The sequence below is a fragment of the Nelumbo lutea genome, chromosome 1, assembly GCF_056320005.1.
Source record: "Nelumbo lutea isolate HS-2025 chromosome 1, American lotus-T2T, whole genome shotgun sequence".
Taxonomy (NCBI): Eukaryota; Viridiplantae; Streptophyta; class Magnoliopsida; order Proteales; family Nelumbonaceae; genus Nelumbo; species Nelumbo lutea.
This window is the reverse complement of record NC_142684.1, coordinates 136,975,986-136,994,596: the sequence shown is the minus strand read 5'-3', so window position 1 is coordinate 136,994,596 and position 18,611 is coordinate 136,975,986. Positions and strand designations below refer to the sequence as shown.

The 18,611-nt window shown below is 36.2% G+C and overlaps 1 protein-coding gene across 1 annotated transcript; it reads right to left on the bottom strand.

Moving 5' to 3' along the window:
• Window positions 1–948: 948 nt before the first annotated feature.
• LOC148877823 (cold-responsive protein kinase 1-like) lies at window positions 949–9,176 on the bottom strand. The gene is made up of 8 exons (XM_088944620.1): window positions 8,952–9,176; window positions 7,724–7,863; window positions 6,461–6,573; window positions 4,725–4,935; window positions 4,399–4,636; window positions 3,772–3,919; window positions 1,974–2,291; window positions 949–1,607 (listed from the first exon to the last, which is right to left on the bottom strand). The coding sequence occupies exons 2-8, from the start codon at window positions 7,797–7,799 to the stop codon at window positions 1,371–1,373; spliced, it is 1,341 nt and encodes a 446-aa protein (XP_088800746.1). The 5' UTR covers window positions 7,800–7,863; window positions 8,952–9,176; the 3' UTR covers window positions 949–1,370.
• Window positions 9,177–18,611: the final 9,435 nt, after the last annotated feature.

Sequence of the window (18,611 nt, the reverse complement as noted above, 5' to 3'; positions counted from 1 at the left end):
GAGTGTAGAGAACACTGATGTAGACCCCATGGCTATGGTCCCCATTGTGTTCGTATGGCAACACAACATGTATTCTTTGTTAGTTATGTTAGTGTTAGTTGGTAGTTATTTTAGTTTTATTGTTACATCTTGTTATTTCAGCTTTATTATTAGTTTATTTGCCATGTAAGCATTAAGGGCAATTCAACATTTTTTACAATTAGTAAACATATAAATATTAAGAGTGGGTCGGTAGATTGATTCTAATCGACCCTCTCTCTCATTTTCTAAAACCCTTTGTGTGCTTCTACTTTCTTTCTCTTTTCTTCTTCTTTTCTCCACCTGAAATCTTTATTTTACTTTCGGATTCAAGACTGATTGTAGTCTTGATCGACTACTGTCCCCACTTTATAAGAAAAAAAATTGAGGTAGGTAGGAGGAAGGTGGTGCAAATCAGTTTTGAGATGCAAAATTTACACTATTAATGAGTGCAAAAGAGCAAAAAAAGTACAAATCTAGCATAGGTAAGAATGAAAATCATAATTACAAAGGCTCAATTTGAGATATATACAGTGCAAATACAATGTTTAGAAATACCATTTACAAGGTTTTGCACTATACATATTTGTATTTATCACTCTTCCCAAATTCAGCCAAATGAGCAAAAGCAAAACTGAACTGGGTACAAATTTTGCTCCTGGTGATACCAGAAAGGTTTTGACCAATCAAAACCCCCATTGAATTTTAATGAAAACCCACATGATTGGTTACTACTTTTATAATGCCAGTTGATTGGTTGTGAGTTTTTCCAGTATAATGTCTTTCCGACATCATAATTGAACCCTTTTATGAATACACCAATAACACAAATTCCACAATTCAATTGGATACAAGGGGCAAAACATATAAGAAGTACATAGTTCACCAGCTTCTGTCTAAGGTGAAATATTTCAATCAACATATTAGACATAAACCAATTGTAACTTACATTTGTATGATTAATACACATGAATCCAATATTGTACTTTTACATACATAATACACCACAATAAAAAATATTCATATGTTTATAAATTATAATGGGAACTGAGAAACCACAAATCAAGTGAACTTAGCATGCAAGATACTTACTTCTTACACATTTTCACAAGTATCAACATACAACTTTGTATTACATTCTAATAAATATTAAAGAATATAAGTTCAATACAAACTTGTTTTGAGGTAAGTATCAACTGTTTTGCTCAATGGGTGCATTGTGTACCTCAGACCAAAAAAGAATACATATTGGCCGTATGATATTGATACCATGAACCTTGGTTACCCTTAAGCAGCAAGAGGTTGCTTGAAGTTGTGTGAATGACCATATTAAAAAACAGTTAAGCCAGCATTTACAGCAATCTGAACAGTCCAACCAGGTAGTGTGGAACTGTGGATGCTTGAAGATTGAGACTGTCTTGCTGGAACCAGGCATTGATCTTTGCTTGTGAAGATGCTCTTCTCAGTCTGGACAATGTTCTCCGGGCAAATGAAAAGTATGGTGAAGCACTATTTAGAAATTTGTTTCTCAATTTGAACAGACATCTTTTCTTGTGGAGATCTGTCAGTGACTGCACTTCCAAAGAACTCTGAGGGAAGAGAAGAAAACAATGAAGAGAGATCGCTAGAAGCTACTTAAATTACTCCATATAATTACTAATGTTATACATTACAAAAACACTTATCAATTTCAACCGACATCTTTACTTTAAGTAACCTTCCACAGACAGGCCACTTTCAAATAGCTCTTGTGATGGAGAAAAGAATACAATAGAGAACCACTACAGAGCTTCCAAACAAGCACCCAAGCATTAAAGATGGCATGCAGGGCATCGAGGTACTACTCTCTCACTGATTCACATTTTTCCCTTCCAAAACCATTTACAGAAATCATAAGACCCAAATGGTGTCTTACAAGCTCAGAAACACAATTTGATACTTTATCTTGGAATCACCTGAGTGATGGTGACTGGAGAAAAGCTGTACAATTGGTTGGTATAGTTGGTTGATGTGAATTTTTTTGTTGATAAAGAGATTTCACTGGTTCCCACTGAATCTTCAAAGAAACCTGGAGGCTTAAGTTCCTTCTCATTGAGCCGTATGTTTGTTGAGAGCATGTCCATAACTTGGCTCATTGTAGGCCTTCTACCTGCTGTTTCTTGGGTGCAAAAAAGGGCTACTTTGATGTACCTAAGAACTTCTTCCTCTGGGTATTCTTCTATCTCTGGATCAACCAGCTCCAACAATTTTCCTTCCCCATAAAGGTGCCATGTCTGTAGAGGCAAACCTCATATATTATAATAGAATAGAAACAGGGAGAAATACCATTTAAATTAAAAGGAAATATCTACAAAACAGTCGTAAGGCCAGCTAAGAAACATGTCTAGAGGATAAGTGGCAGAAATAGATATGCTAAGATGGATGAGTGGAAAAACTATAAAGGATAGAAGAAATAGCCATTTGTAGGAACCTAGGAGTAGCTCCAATAAGTGATAAAATGAGAGAAATTAGACTAATATGGTTTGGTCATGTGCTTAGAAGACCATCGACAGGACCCATAAGAAGTATACTTTACAAGTTTAAGGGACTAGTAAGAAATGATTTAAGTGCCAATAATTTAATAGTGAATATGGCATTAAACAGAACAGAATGGTGAAACAGGATTCATGTAGCCAAGCCCATATAGTTGGGATAAGGCTTGGATGATGATGATGAAACAGAGAGAAATACATTAAAAAGAGGAAGATTATGGAAAGATGCACATTAAGCATTACAAATTATGAAGAATGCCCTTTCAGGAGAAAAGGAAAGAACAAGAAAGTAGGAAAGTATATCATTATTTGTTGGAAGATTTCAATATCCTTTATTCCAACATAGATTTCTGGTTTTTTTTCCATTTTTATTTCCTCTACTTATGCCTATTTTTTTGTTAGGCAAACCCAAACCACCCCTGTGACCTAGCAGTCACTAAAGACCATACTTTATTTCAAATCGTTTCATGAAAAATCAGAGAAGAATCTCCATTTTGCAAACTGTATCTCCTAACAACTTAAATATGTGAATTACAAATCCAAATATCTAATATGAAACTACAATTCAAAATTAAAAATATTTGTTTAAATTCACGTCTCACAATAGACTGTTCAACAAAAGAAGATGGAGCAATTGGACGAGGCAAACTTTGGAAAAGCAAAAAAGTAAATCTTAGAAGCCTACCCCTAATGAACTGGATTTATTTAAGTATGGAAAATCATGATCTGTAAACCTGAATCTTAGGTAAGCAAACCAAAAAACCAGGTGACTGCTAAAGACTGTCATTACAGGGGGATTAACAAGGCATGTACTTGCAACTGTAACTTAATGTTTTGTTGATTGTCATGCCTTCCTTTCTCTTTAGCTGAGTCCAAAAGAGGGAGGAAAAGAAGATGATGAGAAGGGACAAGGAAAAATCAAATAGTAAACTCCAGGGAAGAAATATGAAAGTGGGAGATAACAATCTTGTAACATTCCATAATTAAATTTATAAGCAAAAGTATATTCGAATTTTTCAACGGAAGAGTTGCTGAGTAAACTGTAAAGTTTTTGGTAGCAGAACTACTGCCAGAAAATAGAACCATAGTCTCACATAAAAGAGCAGAGGATCTAGAAGTCAAGAAATCAAATCAAGATTGCAAAATACTGATCAGGAAATGTCCAGGGAGTGCAAGTCCTGCAAAAGTGGTTTACAATAATTAGAAAGGAAAACCAACAAACCCATTCAAGAAGACACTTCTTCATCTCTCCCCAGGTTGTTGCAACGCTTCTGCCACTAATTACTTCGAGTGTAAGGACCCCAAAGCTGTAAACATCTGCCTTCTTTGTTAATTGACCACGCAATACATATTCTGGTGCCAAATAACCACTGCATCAAACAATACTACAATGTGGGAATATATCTCGTAAAATTAAATAGTGCAAAACATGTAAACTTGGCCCGAACCAGCTTGGCCAATGACCAATATAAACCGCTTGTAATATCAGGATAACAATTTTAATATAATTTTATGTCAACAGATGAAGCATCTCAAAAGGGAGAGTGTTCCTGTGTGTGTGGCTGCATGTAATGAGTATATATCATCATCATCATCTAAGCATTATCTCAACTATATGGTGTTCGCTACATGTTACATGTAAAGACTACATATATTAAACAAAAAAGAAAAGAAAAAAGAAATGACAAGATTAATCAACAATATATCTAAAATGATCAAAATTCTCAAGAAACACCTTCACAGGCAAGGTTTTCATTTTCTAAATTCTAATGCGGAAAGAAAAACAATGGCATGTAATATATGCTACATATAACCTTCCATAGTTTTCAGAATCTGAAAGGTCACTTACGTTGTTCCAGCAAGTCGTGTACTAATATGAGTTATGTTTTCTGGAAAAAGCTTAGCCAACCCGAAGTCTCCAATTTTTGCAATGAAGTCCTTGCCAAGAAGTATATTACTAGCCTTGATGTCTCTATGCACAATTGGTGGCTCAAGTTCTTCATGAAGAAATATTAGACCCCTAGCTGTACCCATGCAAATAGAAGATCTTTTATCCCAATCTAACTTGGTGCTTTTACTCTTAGAACCTGCAAGGATACAAAAAATAAAATATACTTAAGTGCCTTCTTCAGAATATCATCAAGTCATTCACCTATAGTGGCTGCTGAAGATTACCTAATAATGCACGATCAAGGCTGTTATTTTCTACATATTCATAAACCAAAATTCTATTGTTTCCTTGAACACAACATCCAATCAACTCAACCAGGTTTGGGTGCTTAACATTTGACACTGTTTGAATCTCAGCCAAGAATTGATTCACTCCTTGCTTTGATTCAGCAGAAAGTGCCTTAACAGCAACTTTTGTTCCATTGCTGAGGATTCCCTGGAAAAATGACATTAAAATTAATAAATATAGACATTATGTATACTTGATAGAAAAATAAGACAATTTTTTTTGTGCCTCATATTTGATACCAAACATAGAACCAGTGCATAAGTTCTTAATCATTAGTAAAAGTACAATAAGCTATAAAAGCATTAATATTTAATAAGTTCCTATATTGTGATGATCAAGCAGAAAAAGAAAACAAAACAATTATATAGAACCACCTTGATTGTAAAATCTCTTTCAGAAATTCTCTCCCATAGATGGTTTTTGACCCTTCTTTTGTTTTAAGAAGCAAGAGAGTGGTAGATAAAAAGAACTGAACAAAAGGGGAAAATTCACAAGTTGAAAAGTGAGGAGGAACCTATGTCTTCTAATGAGGCTGCAATAAGACTAGCATTGGATGATTCGAGTTCCAATAAATATTTTTATTTGACTTTCCCATGGTTGTCAAGGCAATGCCAAGGCGACAAGGGGCCCTTGGAGACTCACCTCGCCTAATCACCAAGCAGTGTTCTATAGTGTGTTATGAAAAACTTTTATATTCTTAATTTTTTGAGGTTATAATTATAAAATAGACCTTTTTAAAACTAAAATATTCATTTTGTGTGTTTATATACTAATTTCTTTTTATTATTTTCTTATTTGTTAGGGTTTAATCAACACAAACATCGCTACATGCTGTATTGAACCCTCAAAGACTTTCAAAACCTGAACCAATAAGTAAGGAAGAACATAAAATGTTGTCCAATCAACACATTTTCTTCTTTTCTTTACTAATTTTGTGTGTTTATATACTAACTTCTTCTTCTTCTTCTTCTTCTTCTCATGAATATGTTGGAATATGTTGATTTTCTATACTTTAACGGAACTACCCTAGGATACATGTTTTTACTTAAAATAATTCATCGCCTAGGCGACTAGGAGACAAGGTGCCCTCCTGCCGCCTAGCCTCGCCTTGGTGCCTTGAAAACTATGGCCTTTCCTTTAGTTCATTGATTGTTGTCGTGTTTTGTCGTTGTTGTTTACTTAGCTTAGTGAAATGTCTGGTCCTCTTGGAGATTGCATTTTAGATTTGTCTTGCTTGTGGCCTCATGTGTTCATGTTGAGATGCACTACTAATCCATTTATATATATATATATATATATATATATATATATATATATATTTTGGGGGGGGGGGGGGGGGGGGGGGGGGGAGGTCGTTGTTGCTCAAGACCATTTAGTCTTATTTTGTTTTTATCTCTTTTTTATCATTTCTTATTGATTGTTTCATTACCTATCAAATTTCAAATAATTATACATGACACTATTTATGCAGTTAAGCTTGTACTCTTTGACTTTCTCGATCTAAAGCACAATTACCACTGTGTTTTTCTTCTCTCTTTTTCTTCTTTTTTTAATGATTCCATAGGCATCAATCAAAATAAAACATCAGGTGAATACATATGATGCTACCCATGTGGTTAACACTGTCCTCTTTAACTTCTTCAAACTAAAATATTATGTAAATTGTTCAGACCTTGTAAACAGTTCCAAACCCTCCTCGGCCAATCTTATTGCTTGCATCAAAATTGTTTGTTGCAGACTTCAGTTCATTATAACGGAATATTTTGATATTCCCTGGCAATGGCTCTACACACAACCATAAAAATAGTAATAAATAACAAATTGAAAATAAAAGGAAAAGAAGAGATGGGAGATCAACAAGAAGAAAGAGTAAGATATTTGAAGCATAGCAAACAAATAAAGAAAACATGGTAATACAAAAAAATTATCTTAATACATAACTTTTGAACCAGAAGCAGCTTAATCATCATTATTTTAACTTGGTGGCTAATAGAACCAAATGATGGAATGCTTGCATAGTCATATGGTTCTTTTCTTTTAAAGAAAAAAGAGAATTTTATTAATGAGAAACTAGGAGGGGAGATGACCTGACCCCTCAAAAGACACACTTAGTCAAAGTCAAGTGGTTCCTTTCCAGCTATAATTTCAAAATCTTGTGATTTATGATATGATTCACAATTTAAACCTTGAATTCCGGAGGTTTCTATTTAAATCCTACCATTGAATCCTTTTCTGATTAGAAGCATGATTTATTCAATTCATGTGATTCAAATAATCTGATTAGAAGCATGATGATAAAGGTGTGCTAATGACATGGGAATTACACTTATTAACTCTTTATGGCATGGTAAACTTCATATTTGTGCTTTAGGAGGCCTCCACTACACCTTGCTTGAAGGCTTGTGAACCCTGTCCCCTCCAATGCCCTTCTCAAAGACAAACTTAGCATACTTTCAAGAACAACAAATTAGTTAAAATTTTAGGTTGAATTTTAAAGTGAAGGCATGACAGGATCCATAACACTATATGTTAAGGCAAGAATGTGTTTTTGTGTGTGAATGGGCACACTTCTGTGCTTGTGCATTTCAGTGTATATGTGTTGACATGAATGCATCAAAGTTCAAGCTGAATCAGGAATTAGACAAAATGGCTATACAATCTTTTCTGTGCATATGAATAAGTTTCCCTTGTATGGCATTAACTTTTACCTTAGTCTGCAGAAATGATTTTGTCTAATTCCTGATTCAGCTTGAACTTTGATGCATTCATGTCAACACATATACACTGAAATGCACAAGCACAGAAGTGTGCTCATTCACACACAAAAATGGCTATACAATCTTTTCTGTGCATATGAATAAGTTTCCCTTGTATGGCATTAACTTTTACCTTAGTCTGCAGAAATGTGAAGATCGAATCATAAATAAGTCCTTACCAGTTGCATCTTGATGAGTATAAGCATGGTACTTTTTCTTTTCTACTGCTGGGGCACCAAAACAACCACAACTCATATCCAGGAAATAATATCAGATTCAATCTTCTGCAATTGCATGTAAACGTGAATGCGCCTTCAGGCTGCAAATTGATTTCCATATGAAATAAGGATCCATATTTTAAGACACCAAAGCGTGATACAAGAATAAGTCATCAGCTTGATTCCGTTTTAAGTCTTGATTTTCTCTCTTTTACAAAATGAAAACATACTACTTTTGTTTTGCAATGTTAATGCCTTAATTCAAGCATAACAATTCTCAGATCAAATTTTCAAATGAGAAAGTGAGAGCAGAAAGCCCCAGATCTCTCATCGACCAATTGAAATATCATGGTTTCCGTTTTCCTTTCTCTTTTCTATGAGTCCAAAGGAGATCTGCCGAATTAGAAAAATAAAAAAAATTAAACTTAAATTTTAAAATTTAAAATAGAGATTGCAAGCATCAATTGCTTCATTTAATACATACAATCCTGCTAACAAGATTACAAAAATCAAGTTTTACAGGATAGACCTTTTCAAAACAAGTCCATATTTTATCTGGGTACAAATAAAGGGGTGTTTTCTCTTCTAGGGTGATAAAATATATGATCTGGTCCCCCCCCCCCCTTTTTTTTTTCAAGTTCTTATATGTTGGGTTTGATAGAAAATAAGAGAGGAACGGAGAGTTGAGGGAAGAACTTTCCCTCTGTTCCTCCCTTATATTCTAGAAAACCAAACGCAGCCTTACTGTTAGACGTCAAAAAGAATGGTTTGCTTCATCCAACTAAGAACTCTAAACTTAAGTATTTGAGGCTGCCTAGTCGAACTAGGAAACGGAGTCAAGCTAACAAGAAAGGGAGGATCTTTCCCAGCATCAAATTCAAACTTCTTGACTCGTTAGTTTTCTAAGAGCATCCATGTGCATATTTCTTCTACGAAATATCTTTATTTCCAACTGACTGCCAAACAAAATTGAAAAAAAAAAATCCGATTTCAGAACCACCTAGCTTATTATCTAGTCTAAGTCTTGAGAGAAAGATGAAATGATTTCATGTCTATTCACATCAACATCATGACTAAGATCGTGAATAACCAACGGAATAAACCGAGAGAAAGAAAAATAAAATCTGAAACTTAATCAGAAAGAATGGAAGTAAAGAGAATTGCTAAAGTACGTTCTTTGTAAGCTTACCCGAAATGAAAACAATGAAACCGTTCCCTATTCCGTCAAACCCCAGAAATCCGAATCAAATTATCGGTCTCTGTTCTTGTTCTTAGACCAACCAAAACAGAGTACAGGCGGCCATGAATCAAGGCTCGTTCTCTCAACTCTCAAGCTTTTTCCACCTTTAAGGCTTCCCATTGCAGAAAACGACCGTTCCAACAACCGCTGTATTTCACCCGCCGAAATAAGAATGAAAAGTATCTTTTGTATTTCATAGGTTCCGATTTGCTTTTCACGTGGCATCATATTGAAAAGGATTACTACTACTAGTCGGGCCGTCTAGACACCTTTGCCATAGCCCATAGATACCACACATCCTCCGGTCTCACCAACGAAATTGCTGACGTGGCAAATTTAGACGTCCATCTTCTTCTTCTTCAACGAGTAGAAAGCAGGTCTGCGCATGCGGCCATAAGCTTCAAAACAATTGGTTAACCTCCTCCATCTGATCTTCTGTTTCCACAGGCTGGCAGGCAATTTCATGGTGGGACCCGTCAATCCGTGGTCGGTCCTGATAGTGTGAATGTGGAGTGGGGGCCACAAGCCCATAACCCAACCAACGGATGCCGCCCCACCCAAATAAGAGGAGGCGCACTTTTACCATTAATCAAAGTCAAAAGGAAATCTATGATGCGGGAAAGATAATGATATGGGAAGAGTTTAATACCTGATTATAATTACAATTGACTGGTCAGAAAATTTTTAAATATCATATATTTTTATCAAAAGATAAAATAAAAATAATTTTGAAAATTAACTTTTTTATCAATACTAGTTCAAGTTTTATAAAAAGATGATTTTAGGGTTCGATTTTGATAATTTTAACCAATCAACCGGTATCATGTCAGGTGCAATAAAGCGATTAAAAACAATTTCATTTTATTATCATCTAGGACAAAAATACCCTTGGTGCATGTGACATAATAGGCCCCCTCGCACGCTGTCTACAAAGTTCATCAATGGGTCCATATGATTTATTGTTTTATCCAAAGTGGCACTCAAGATTATATCATAAGATTGAGGAAAAACAAGAAGACACTGATTTGGTTGTGTATTGGTATAATAAAGTAGTTCAGTTGATCACTTGGCATCTCTTCTTTGAATAGGCATTAGATTATATCATATAGCGGTTTTACATGTGTATCCCCTAATGAGTATTGGGACTTGGGCCAAAGCTGCATAGCATGTACTCAAAAAATATACTATACCCCACAGTTGAAATATTAAATTGACTTGTCCAATGGTTGCTAAGATTCAAAGGTTAATCATGACCATTTAATGCACCAACACCTAACATCGATGTACTTTACCTTAAAAAATTATGTTCATAAAATTTGTTAGTTCAAGTGGGTCCTTTATCTATCGGTTGGTGGAAATTTTGTTCATTTGGCATAAGGGTCATTACTTGGGGGTATATTTGGGTATTGCCAAAAAAATATATGTAGGAAGAGTACACTATAAATGATGAGTACCTTTTGATGCGGACATCTCTAACAAGAGATTTGAGATATCAGGAATGGAAAATTTTAGGCAATCGTGTCATTAGGGTCTTCATATGTAGAAAAGGGGATATTAAGAATGGAAAGTGTTGAGAATGTAAGGGCATTTATGTCCTTTTATCTTTTCTTTTTGGTATTTGGGCACCTATTCAAGGGCCCATTTGTAATTTTCTTAAAAATGTTAAGAAAGCTCTTCAAGAGTGAACAATAATATACCTGATTTCTTTGACAAACTCTTATTCTTCCTCCTCCTTCTTCTTCTTCTTCTTCTTCTCCTTCTTCTCTTCTTCTTCTCGAATCTCAAGTACTTTAACTTGGTATCAGAGCATCGGAAGATCAAGGAGAGCATCCATCGCTGGTCGTGACTAACAGACGAACCTGCTAACGCCAACACGCCGCCAATTGACGTCAACAGTCCGTATAGTCGATGGCGTTCATTTATGGTTTTGACATCCCTTGATGTGCCTCATTTTTAGAGGAATTTTGATATACATTTCATGGAGGTTTGAAGCTATTTTACATTTTTCTTGGATTTTTTAGATGAAATTGGTGAAAATTACAGATTTGGAGTTTAGGATTTGCATGCTCGCATGGTGGGCTGGTTGCTATTAAACCTACTTGCATTTGAAGAGTGGTGATTTTCTGAAATTACAGGAAGCAACCTCAGATTTTTTGGAGCCCTAAAATTATTTATGGGATTTTTTTTTCTTCCCCTATTTTGCCACCATCACATTCTTTTCTTCTGTTTATTGTTGTAGCCCGTGTTTAACTTTTAAGGAAAGGTGTTTGCGTGTTCATCTAGTGTTGGAAGATTGTGGTGTTGGTGAGAAAAGTGCTTTTAGAGGGGTGGTGACCAATGGATTCACACAAGGATGTGTACGTACCTACCTATATCCTCTTGGGAAGTAATGGTAGTGCTGGAGGGCAAATTTGCTATTGTAAAACTTGATGGAATCAAATTTTCTTGAATGGTCTCAATCAGCTAAGCCCACAATTGGAGGAAAAGGTAAGCTCGGGTTTATTATCGGCAAGGAAGCTAAGCCGAAGCCTGAAGATCCAAATTATTCCAAATGGGAGCAGGATAATTTGTTGGTTATGTCATGGCTAGTATGCTCTATGCAACCTCACACTGCCCACAACTATATGTTCCTTCCAATAGCTAAGGACATTTGGGATAGGTTAAGAGCGAAGAACACGACTAGAATCTATTAGTTGTGGAGAGAAGCATGTAATATGTGACAGGGGGAGAAATCGGTGGTCATGTATTTCTCTTCCTTAGAATCAGTTTGGGAAGAAATGGACCATTTACAAACTTTGGAGTGGAAGGATCCTATTGATGCTGAACAATACATGAAGTGCATTGAGAAAAACTGAGTCTTTGATTTTCTTGCTGGACTAAATGTCGATTATGATTTCACCAGGCAACACATCCTTAGTGCTGATATTTTGTCACTCTCCATGGCATATTCTTTGGTGCAGAATGAAGAGAGTAGGAGGATTTCCATGATGCAAGTTCTTGTCAATGAGCACACAATTCTTGTGTCTACAAAACCCAAATAGAGTTCTGGTAAACCTAAAGATGTAGTTTGTGAATTTTGCAAGAAGCCAAGGCACACCAAGGATAGGTATTGGAAACCAAACCCCCACCTAAAGCCTGAGAAGTTTAAAACCAAAAAGAAGGTCAATGCTAATGTTGCTACAGCTAGTCATGATTCTCAGACTCACACGCTTGAGGGAAGTTCTTTTGCTCAGGCATCTACTCATGACACCTTTGATGTAATGGAAAAATTGAGAGGCATCTTGCTCCATCTTGAAAAGAGTGAGTTGTCTACATCTACTGGTTCACATACACCTTCCAATGCCTTTGCAAAATTAGGTGCTACACTTGTCTGTCATGCTTCATCCTCTGACTCTTGGATAATTGACATAGGAGCCAGTGATCATATGACTGGTATGCCTTCCTACTTTATCACGTATAAAATTTTTTCAGGGAAATGTAAGATTACTATTGCTGATGGATCTCAAATCCCAATCTCGGGTTTGAATGAAGTTAAACTTACCAACAATCTTTCTTTGAAATTAGTTCTCCATGTCCCATAACTACATAGAAATCTCTTATCTGTTAGCTCTCTTACAAAGTCTCATAATTGTTTTGTAACATTCTTTCCATCTTATTTTGTCTTCTAGGATTTGAGTACGAGGAAGATGATTGGCAATGGACATGAAGTTGGTGGAGTTTATCTTCTTGATCAGTCTCCAAAGTTTGGGTTAATGTGCTAGTTTGAGTCATGTCATGATGAAAAACTAAGTCTATTGAAATAGTGGCATCACCGTTTTGGACATGTGTCTTTTGGTTCATTGAAGTTTGTCAACTATCTACAATGTGAAGTTTGTCAACTATCAAAACAATGTAAAACCACATATTTTGCATGTAGCAAGAGAAATAATGTTGCTTTCCATTTAATATATACTGATGTTTGGGGACCTTAGTCTATTCCATGTATGGGTGGTTATAAATATTTTATTCTCTTTGTTGATGACTAATCGCAATATACTTGGTTGTATTCAATGAAGAGCCAAGATGAATTTCCTTCAATTATAAAAGGCTTTTTTAACATGGTGAAGACACAATTTGAAAAGAAGATTAAGATTATTAGATCTGACAATGCCAATGAATACTTTGAGAAGCACTTACAAACATTCCTTAAAGAGAGATGAGCAATTCACCAAATTTCATGTCCTCATACCCCCCAACAAAATGGACTATCAGAGAGGAAAAATAGACATGTAATTGAAGTTGCAAGGGGATTGTTATTCCAAACGCATGTCCCAACTCAGTTTTGGGAGGATGTTGTACAAATAGTTGTACATCTTATTAACAGACTTCCTTCGCGGGCCCTTCATCTCCAGTCTCCTCATCAGTTCCTTTTTCTCGATGAGGATCCCTTCCATCTTCCTCCTAAGGTCTTTGGGTGCCTTTTTCGTTCATGACATGAGTCCTTCTAGGTTGAAATTTGATCCAAAGTCTGTTAAGTGTGTCTTATTGGAATATTCTTTAGTCCAAAAAGGATACATTTGTTATGACCCTCACTCTGGAAAAAAGTATGTGTCCAAAGATGTTACATTCTTTGAGTCTACTCTCTTCTTTTTCTCTTCTTGTCCTTCTCTTTAGGGGGAGAATGCTAGTGAAGATCAAACTCCTTTTTGTATGTCGATTCCTGTTCCAATTGTAATTGGTATAGTCAATCCTTCTCCTTCTCCTCTTCCTCCTTGTGGGGGTAATAATACTCCTCCTGTGCCTCATATGCTTCCTCGCTCTTGGCACTAATGGTTTGTTAGACGAAAAAAGATGATGACCCTAGAGATTGAATGTCTATTACAATCTAACTTCCCAGACTCTGGTAATCTGGATTTTGAACCTCTTCTTGTTTCTGATATTTGCAATGAACTTGCTATTGAGCCTCATAGTATGGTTTTTGATCTTAACCTTCCTATTGTGATTCGTAAGGCAAAAAGGACATGTGCTAAATATCCTATCCCAAATTATGTCTCTTATAATATCTTATCTCCCTCTTATTGTGCCTATATCTCTTCCACTACTTCTATTTTTATCCCTCACAATGTTATTGAGGCAGTGTAGTTCCCTCATTGGAAGGATGCTATGAACTAGGAAATGAAGGCGCTTGAGAAAAATTAGGCATGGAAAATTGGTTCACTTCTAGTGGGAAAAGTTCATGTTGGCTGCAAGTAGGTTTACACAATGAAGCATAAAGCGGATGGTTCGGTTGAAAGGTATAAAGATGTACTTGTAGCAAAAGGCTACAGTCAATCTTACGACATTGATTATTAGGAAACATTTGCTCTAGTAGCCAAGATGAACTCAATTCGAGTAGTCATATCTCTTGCTGCCCATTAATCTTGGCCCTTGTAACAAATGGATGTTAAGAATGCATTCCTTAATGGCGACCTTCAGGAAGAAGCTTACATGGAACTTCCTCTTAGAGTGAACATCCCTAGGAGTGAAGGAAAGGTTTGTCGTTTGAAAAATTCCTTTATGGCCTTAAACAGTCCCCTAGAGCTTGGTTTGACAGATTCAGAAAAGCTATTTTAAAAATTGGCTTTGCTGAATCTCAAGTTGACCATACCTTGTTTATCAAGAGAGCGAATGGAAAAGTAAATATGTTGATAGTATATGTTGATGACATTGTTATTACAGGGGATGATATCTCTAGAATTGCTTAACTAAAGTATTTTCTTGCTACTAAATTTGAAATTAAAGATCTTGGAAATCTTCGGTATTTCCTAGGGATTGAGGTTACAAGGTCAAAGAAGGGCATTTATATTTCTCAGAGGAAATATGTCCTTGATCTGCTTTAGGAAGTGGGGAAATTAGATTGTAAACCAACTGAAACTACAATTAATCCCAATCATAAGTTGGGAGTTGATGATGGAGATGTCCTTCCTGACAAAGTTGTGTATCAAAGATGGTCACCTTCTCTACTTGTGTTTGACTAGACTAGATATATTATATGTTGTGAGTGTGATTGGCCAATATATTCACAAGCCTAGATCATCTCATTTGCAAGTAGTGAATAGAATACTAGACTATTTAAAATGATGTATAGGAAAAAGGATGTTGTATTATAATCATGGGCATCTCAAGGTCGAGGCTCATTCTGATGCTGATTGGGCAGGTTCTATTGATGATAGGCGATCTACTTCTGGCTATTGTACCTTGGTGGGTAGTAAAGTTGTATCTTGGAGAAGTAAGAAACAATCAGTTGTTGCTCGATCTAGTGTAGAGGTAGAGTATAGAGCTATGGCTCATGGAGTTTCCGAATTGTTATGGCTGAAGAACTTGTTGACAGAAATAGAGTGCAGATTAATACTCCAATGATATTATATTGTGATAATCAAGCATCCATAAACATAGCCCATAATCCTGTTCAACATGACCATACAAAGCATATAGAGGTTGATCAGCATTTCATTAGAGAAAGAGTTGCTAGTGGAGAAATTTGTTTACCTTTTGTGAGGTTTGAAGATCAATTGGCTGATTATCTTACTAAAAGTGTCTCCAAATCAAAGCTTGATAACAATTTGAACAAGCTGGGCTTGACAAATATCTATGCTCAGTTTAAGGAGAGTGTTGAGAATGTAAGGGAATTTATGTCATTTCATCCTTTTTTTGTATTTGGGCTCCTATTCAAGGGTCCATTTGTAATTTTCTTAAAAATGTTAAGAAAGCTCTTCAGGAATGAACAGTAACATACCTGATTTCTTCGACAAACTCATCTTCTTCCTCTCTTCTTCTTCTTCTCCTCCTCCCCTTCTTCTTCTCGAATCTCAAGTACTTTAACTGAAAGTTTTAGACAATTATGTGTTATTAGGGTTTTCATATATGGGAAAGATATGATATCCAAAAAAAACATCAAACCAATCAATTGGAATCATAAACTTGGCAGCCAATTAGGTGTTATTTATCAAAATTCATGGGTGGGTTTTGATTGGTCAAAACTCTTTCTATACCATGTCTTTTTGGCATAAAAAATTTTCCCGAGAGGTTATAGATAATGAATGTTAGTTTTTGTAAGGTGGGAGTTGCAAGCAATTGAATCAAATATACCTCGGGCCTATTGGTTTACTAATAAGATGGGGTATGTTCAATTTTCCTACATTCTTTTGCCATAAAGTAGGATCCATGAAAATTAAAATTTTCTTCTAGCCAATTTTTGGGCCACTTAGTGAATAAATCATGTACCCATGAAGGGTACATGTGAGACTTAAAATACCCCTACAAATATACAAAAAGAAAGGGTCTTTTAAGAAATTGCCTCATTTACAAGTTAACAATTTCCTAGTAAAAGAACACGGGTACATGTATTTACCAGGGTAACACTATCTGGACAAATACATTTATTGTGATAAATAACTTGCTCGCAAATGCACAAGGTTCAAATTCGATTCATTAATATTCAAATTCAAATAAAATCTTATATTGTATATCATAACTAAAATGATTTGAAAATAACTTCTATTAAAATTCAGCCCATGATTCTCTAGTAAACATACAACATTCAAACCAACTTTAAATTGTTGCATGTTAAATTTATATTATTATACAGATACTAGTGGGGTCGTGTAATGCATAGGAAATTTTGATATCCAATGTGATGAAGGAAAGAATTAAAAGAAATGAAATCAAAGAAGTAACCCTATGATATACAATACTAGTGGGGCCAAGGAATCTGAGTGCACCTAGGGTTGCTGGGGAATTTGAGTGCACCTGGGGTTTCCAGGGCCTTCCCGGGGTTGTCAGGGAATCTGAGTGTGCCTGGGGTTGCTAGGGAATGTAAGCGCGCCTGGGGTTGCCAGGGTCTTCCTTGGGTTTCCGGGGGAGTTCAGTGCAATCCTGGGGTTGCTAGGAGATAAGACTGTATATGGAAAGCATATTTGAGGGTTAGTACATAGATTGTATTGTTCAAAGCATGGAGTTATAAATTTTTCACGTCATCAAGATATTTGGATACATCAAGACTTTATCGTAAAAATTGTGGATTATCGCAGGATGCAAACTGTTAACATATATACTAGGAATTTATCACATTTATTCGCAAGTACAATTACATAAGAATACTTAGTAGGAAGCAGAGACATTGAGATAGTATTCTTGATATGTTTACTTCTGAAGTAAGTACATGCAATAATGAAATTACATCTTAAACCATGCTACTCAAAGTAAGGTTTCAACCAGTAGTCATTCATAGTTTCATCTTGTTCCTCTGTATCTACAGTCTTCAATACATAATAACCAAATGCATGAGTCTCTTTGATCATATACGTCCCTTCCCATGTTGGGGCAAATTTTCCAATAGACTTGCCTTGTCTAACACTTATCGTCGTCTTGAGTACCTTATCTCATTCTTTGAAGTTTTTGGGTCTCAATAGTTTGTTGAAATTTGTAGCTAGGGCTTGTTTGTATTTGGTCTGTCTCTATAGGGCCCTATCTCTCTCTTCATCTATTGCTTCTAGTTTGTCTGTTACTAGGTGATTCATATCCTCAAGTCATACCCTTTTTCCCATTGCAAAGGCTATGCGGGTAGACACAACTCGTATTTCTACTGAAAACACTACTTCTTGGTCATATACTAATGAGTAAGGTGTCGCCAGTGTGCTCTTCTTGATGGTTGTGCGATAGGCACAGAGGGTTTCTGACAACTGTTTTGCTCAGCATTCTTAGTAAGGTTTTATTGGTGGCTTCGGCTTACCCATTTCCTTGTGGGCAATATGTTGTCGATGTCCCTAATCTTCACCATATTGCCCTAGAAGGTCACGAACTTCTAGATTTTTGATAGATAGCTATTGTTTATCAGAATCCTCATTGGGACCCCGAATCGGTGAACTATGTGTTGCCTAAGGAAGTTGGCTATGTTCTCTCCGCAAATCCTTTGCAAGGGTATGACCTCTGCCCATTTAGTGAAATAATCTATGGCCACTATGATAAAGCAGTACCCTCTAGAAGGGGGATAGATCTTGCCTATGAGGTCTACTCCCCAAGTATGGAAGGGCCAGGGTGTGATGATTGGGTGAAGGTTGTTGGCGGGTTTGTGTATCCTTTCAGCATGGATCTAGCACTTATGACATTTGCACACATGTCTCTGAGTGTCTTCCATCATGGTTGACCAATAGAAGCCTAAATTCAGGATATGGTTGTATAGTGCTAACTGTTCCTGGTGAGCGACAGGTTCAGAGCTATGGGCTACCTCTAGTATTTCTTCAATCTCATAACCAGCCATGCATTGCAAGGGTTTCCCCATGTGTGACTTCTTGTATAGCATCCCTTCTTGGAGGTAAAACCACCTATCCTTAGATAGTAGCTTTCTCCTCAGTGTTGGGTCTATAGGCAATGTAATGTCTTCTAGGTACTTTATGTATATGCTCCTCCAGTCTTTCTTACAAACCACAAGGCACTCCCTCCCATCCACCTGTGGAATGCACCTATCGCACTCGCATTGTATCTTGGCAGAGCCTGACTTTATCACATGCCAATAGTATCCTAGCCTTTGTAATTTCCTGTATAGGGTGTTTGCAATATCTCCACAATAGGCCTTGTGTATCTCACTCAGGA

Coding starts and splice junctions, on each gene's coding strand:
- LOC148877823 (XM_088944620.1), bottom strand. CDS start 7,799: ATGAGTTGTGGTTGTTTTGGTGCCCCAGCAGTAGAAAAGAAAAAGTAC. Junction 6,574..7,723: donor TACTCATCAAGATGCAACTG/GTAAGGACTTAT, acceptor GGTTGTGTGTAG/AGCCATTGCCAGGGAATATC. Junction 2,292..3,771: donor AGAAGTGTCTTCTTGAATGG/GTTTGTTGGTTT, acceptor TTGCCTCTACAG/ACATGGCACCTTTATGGGGA.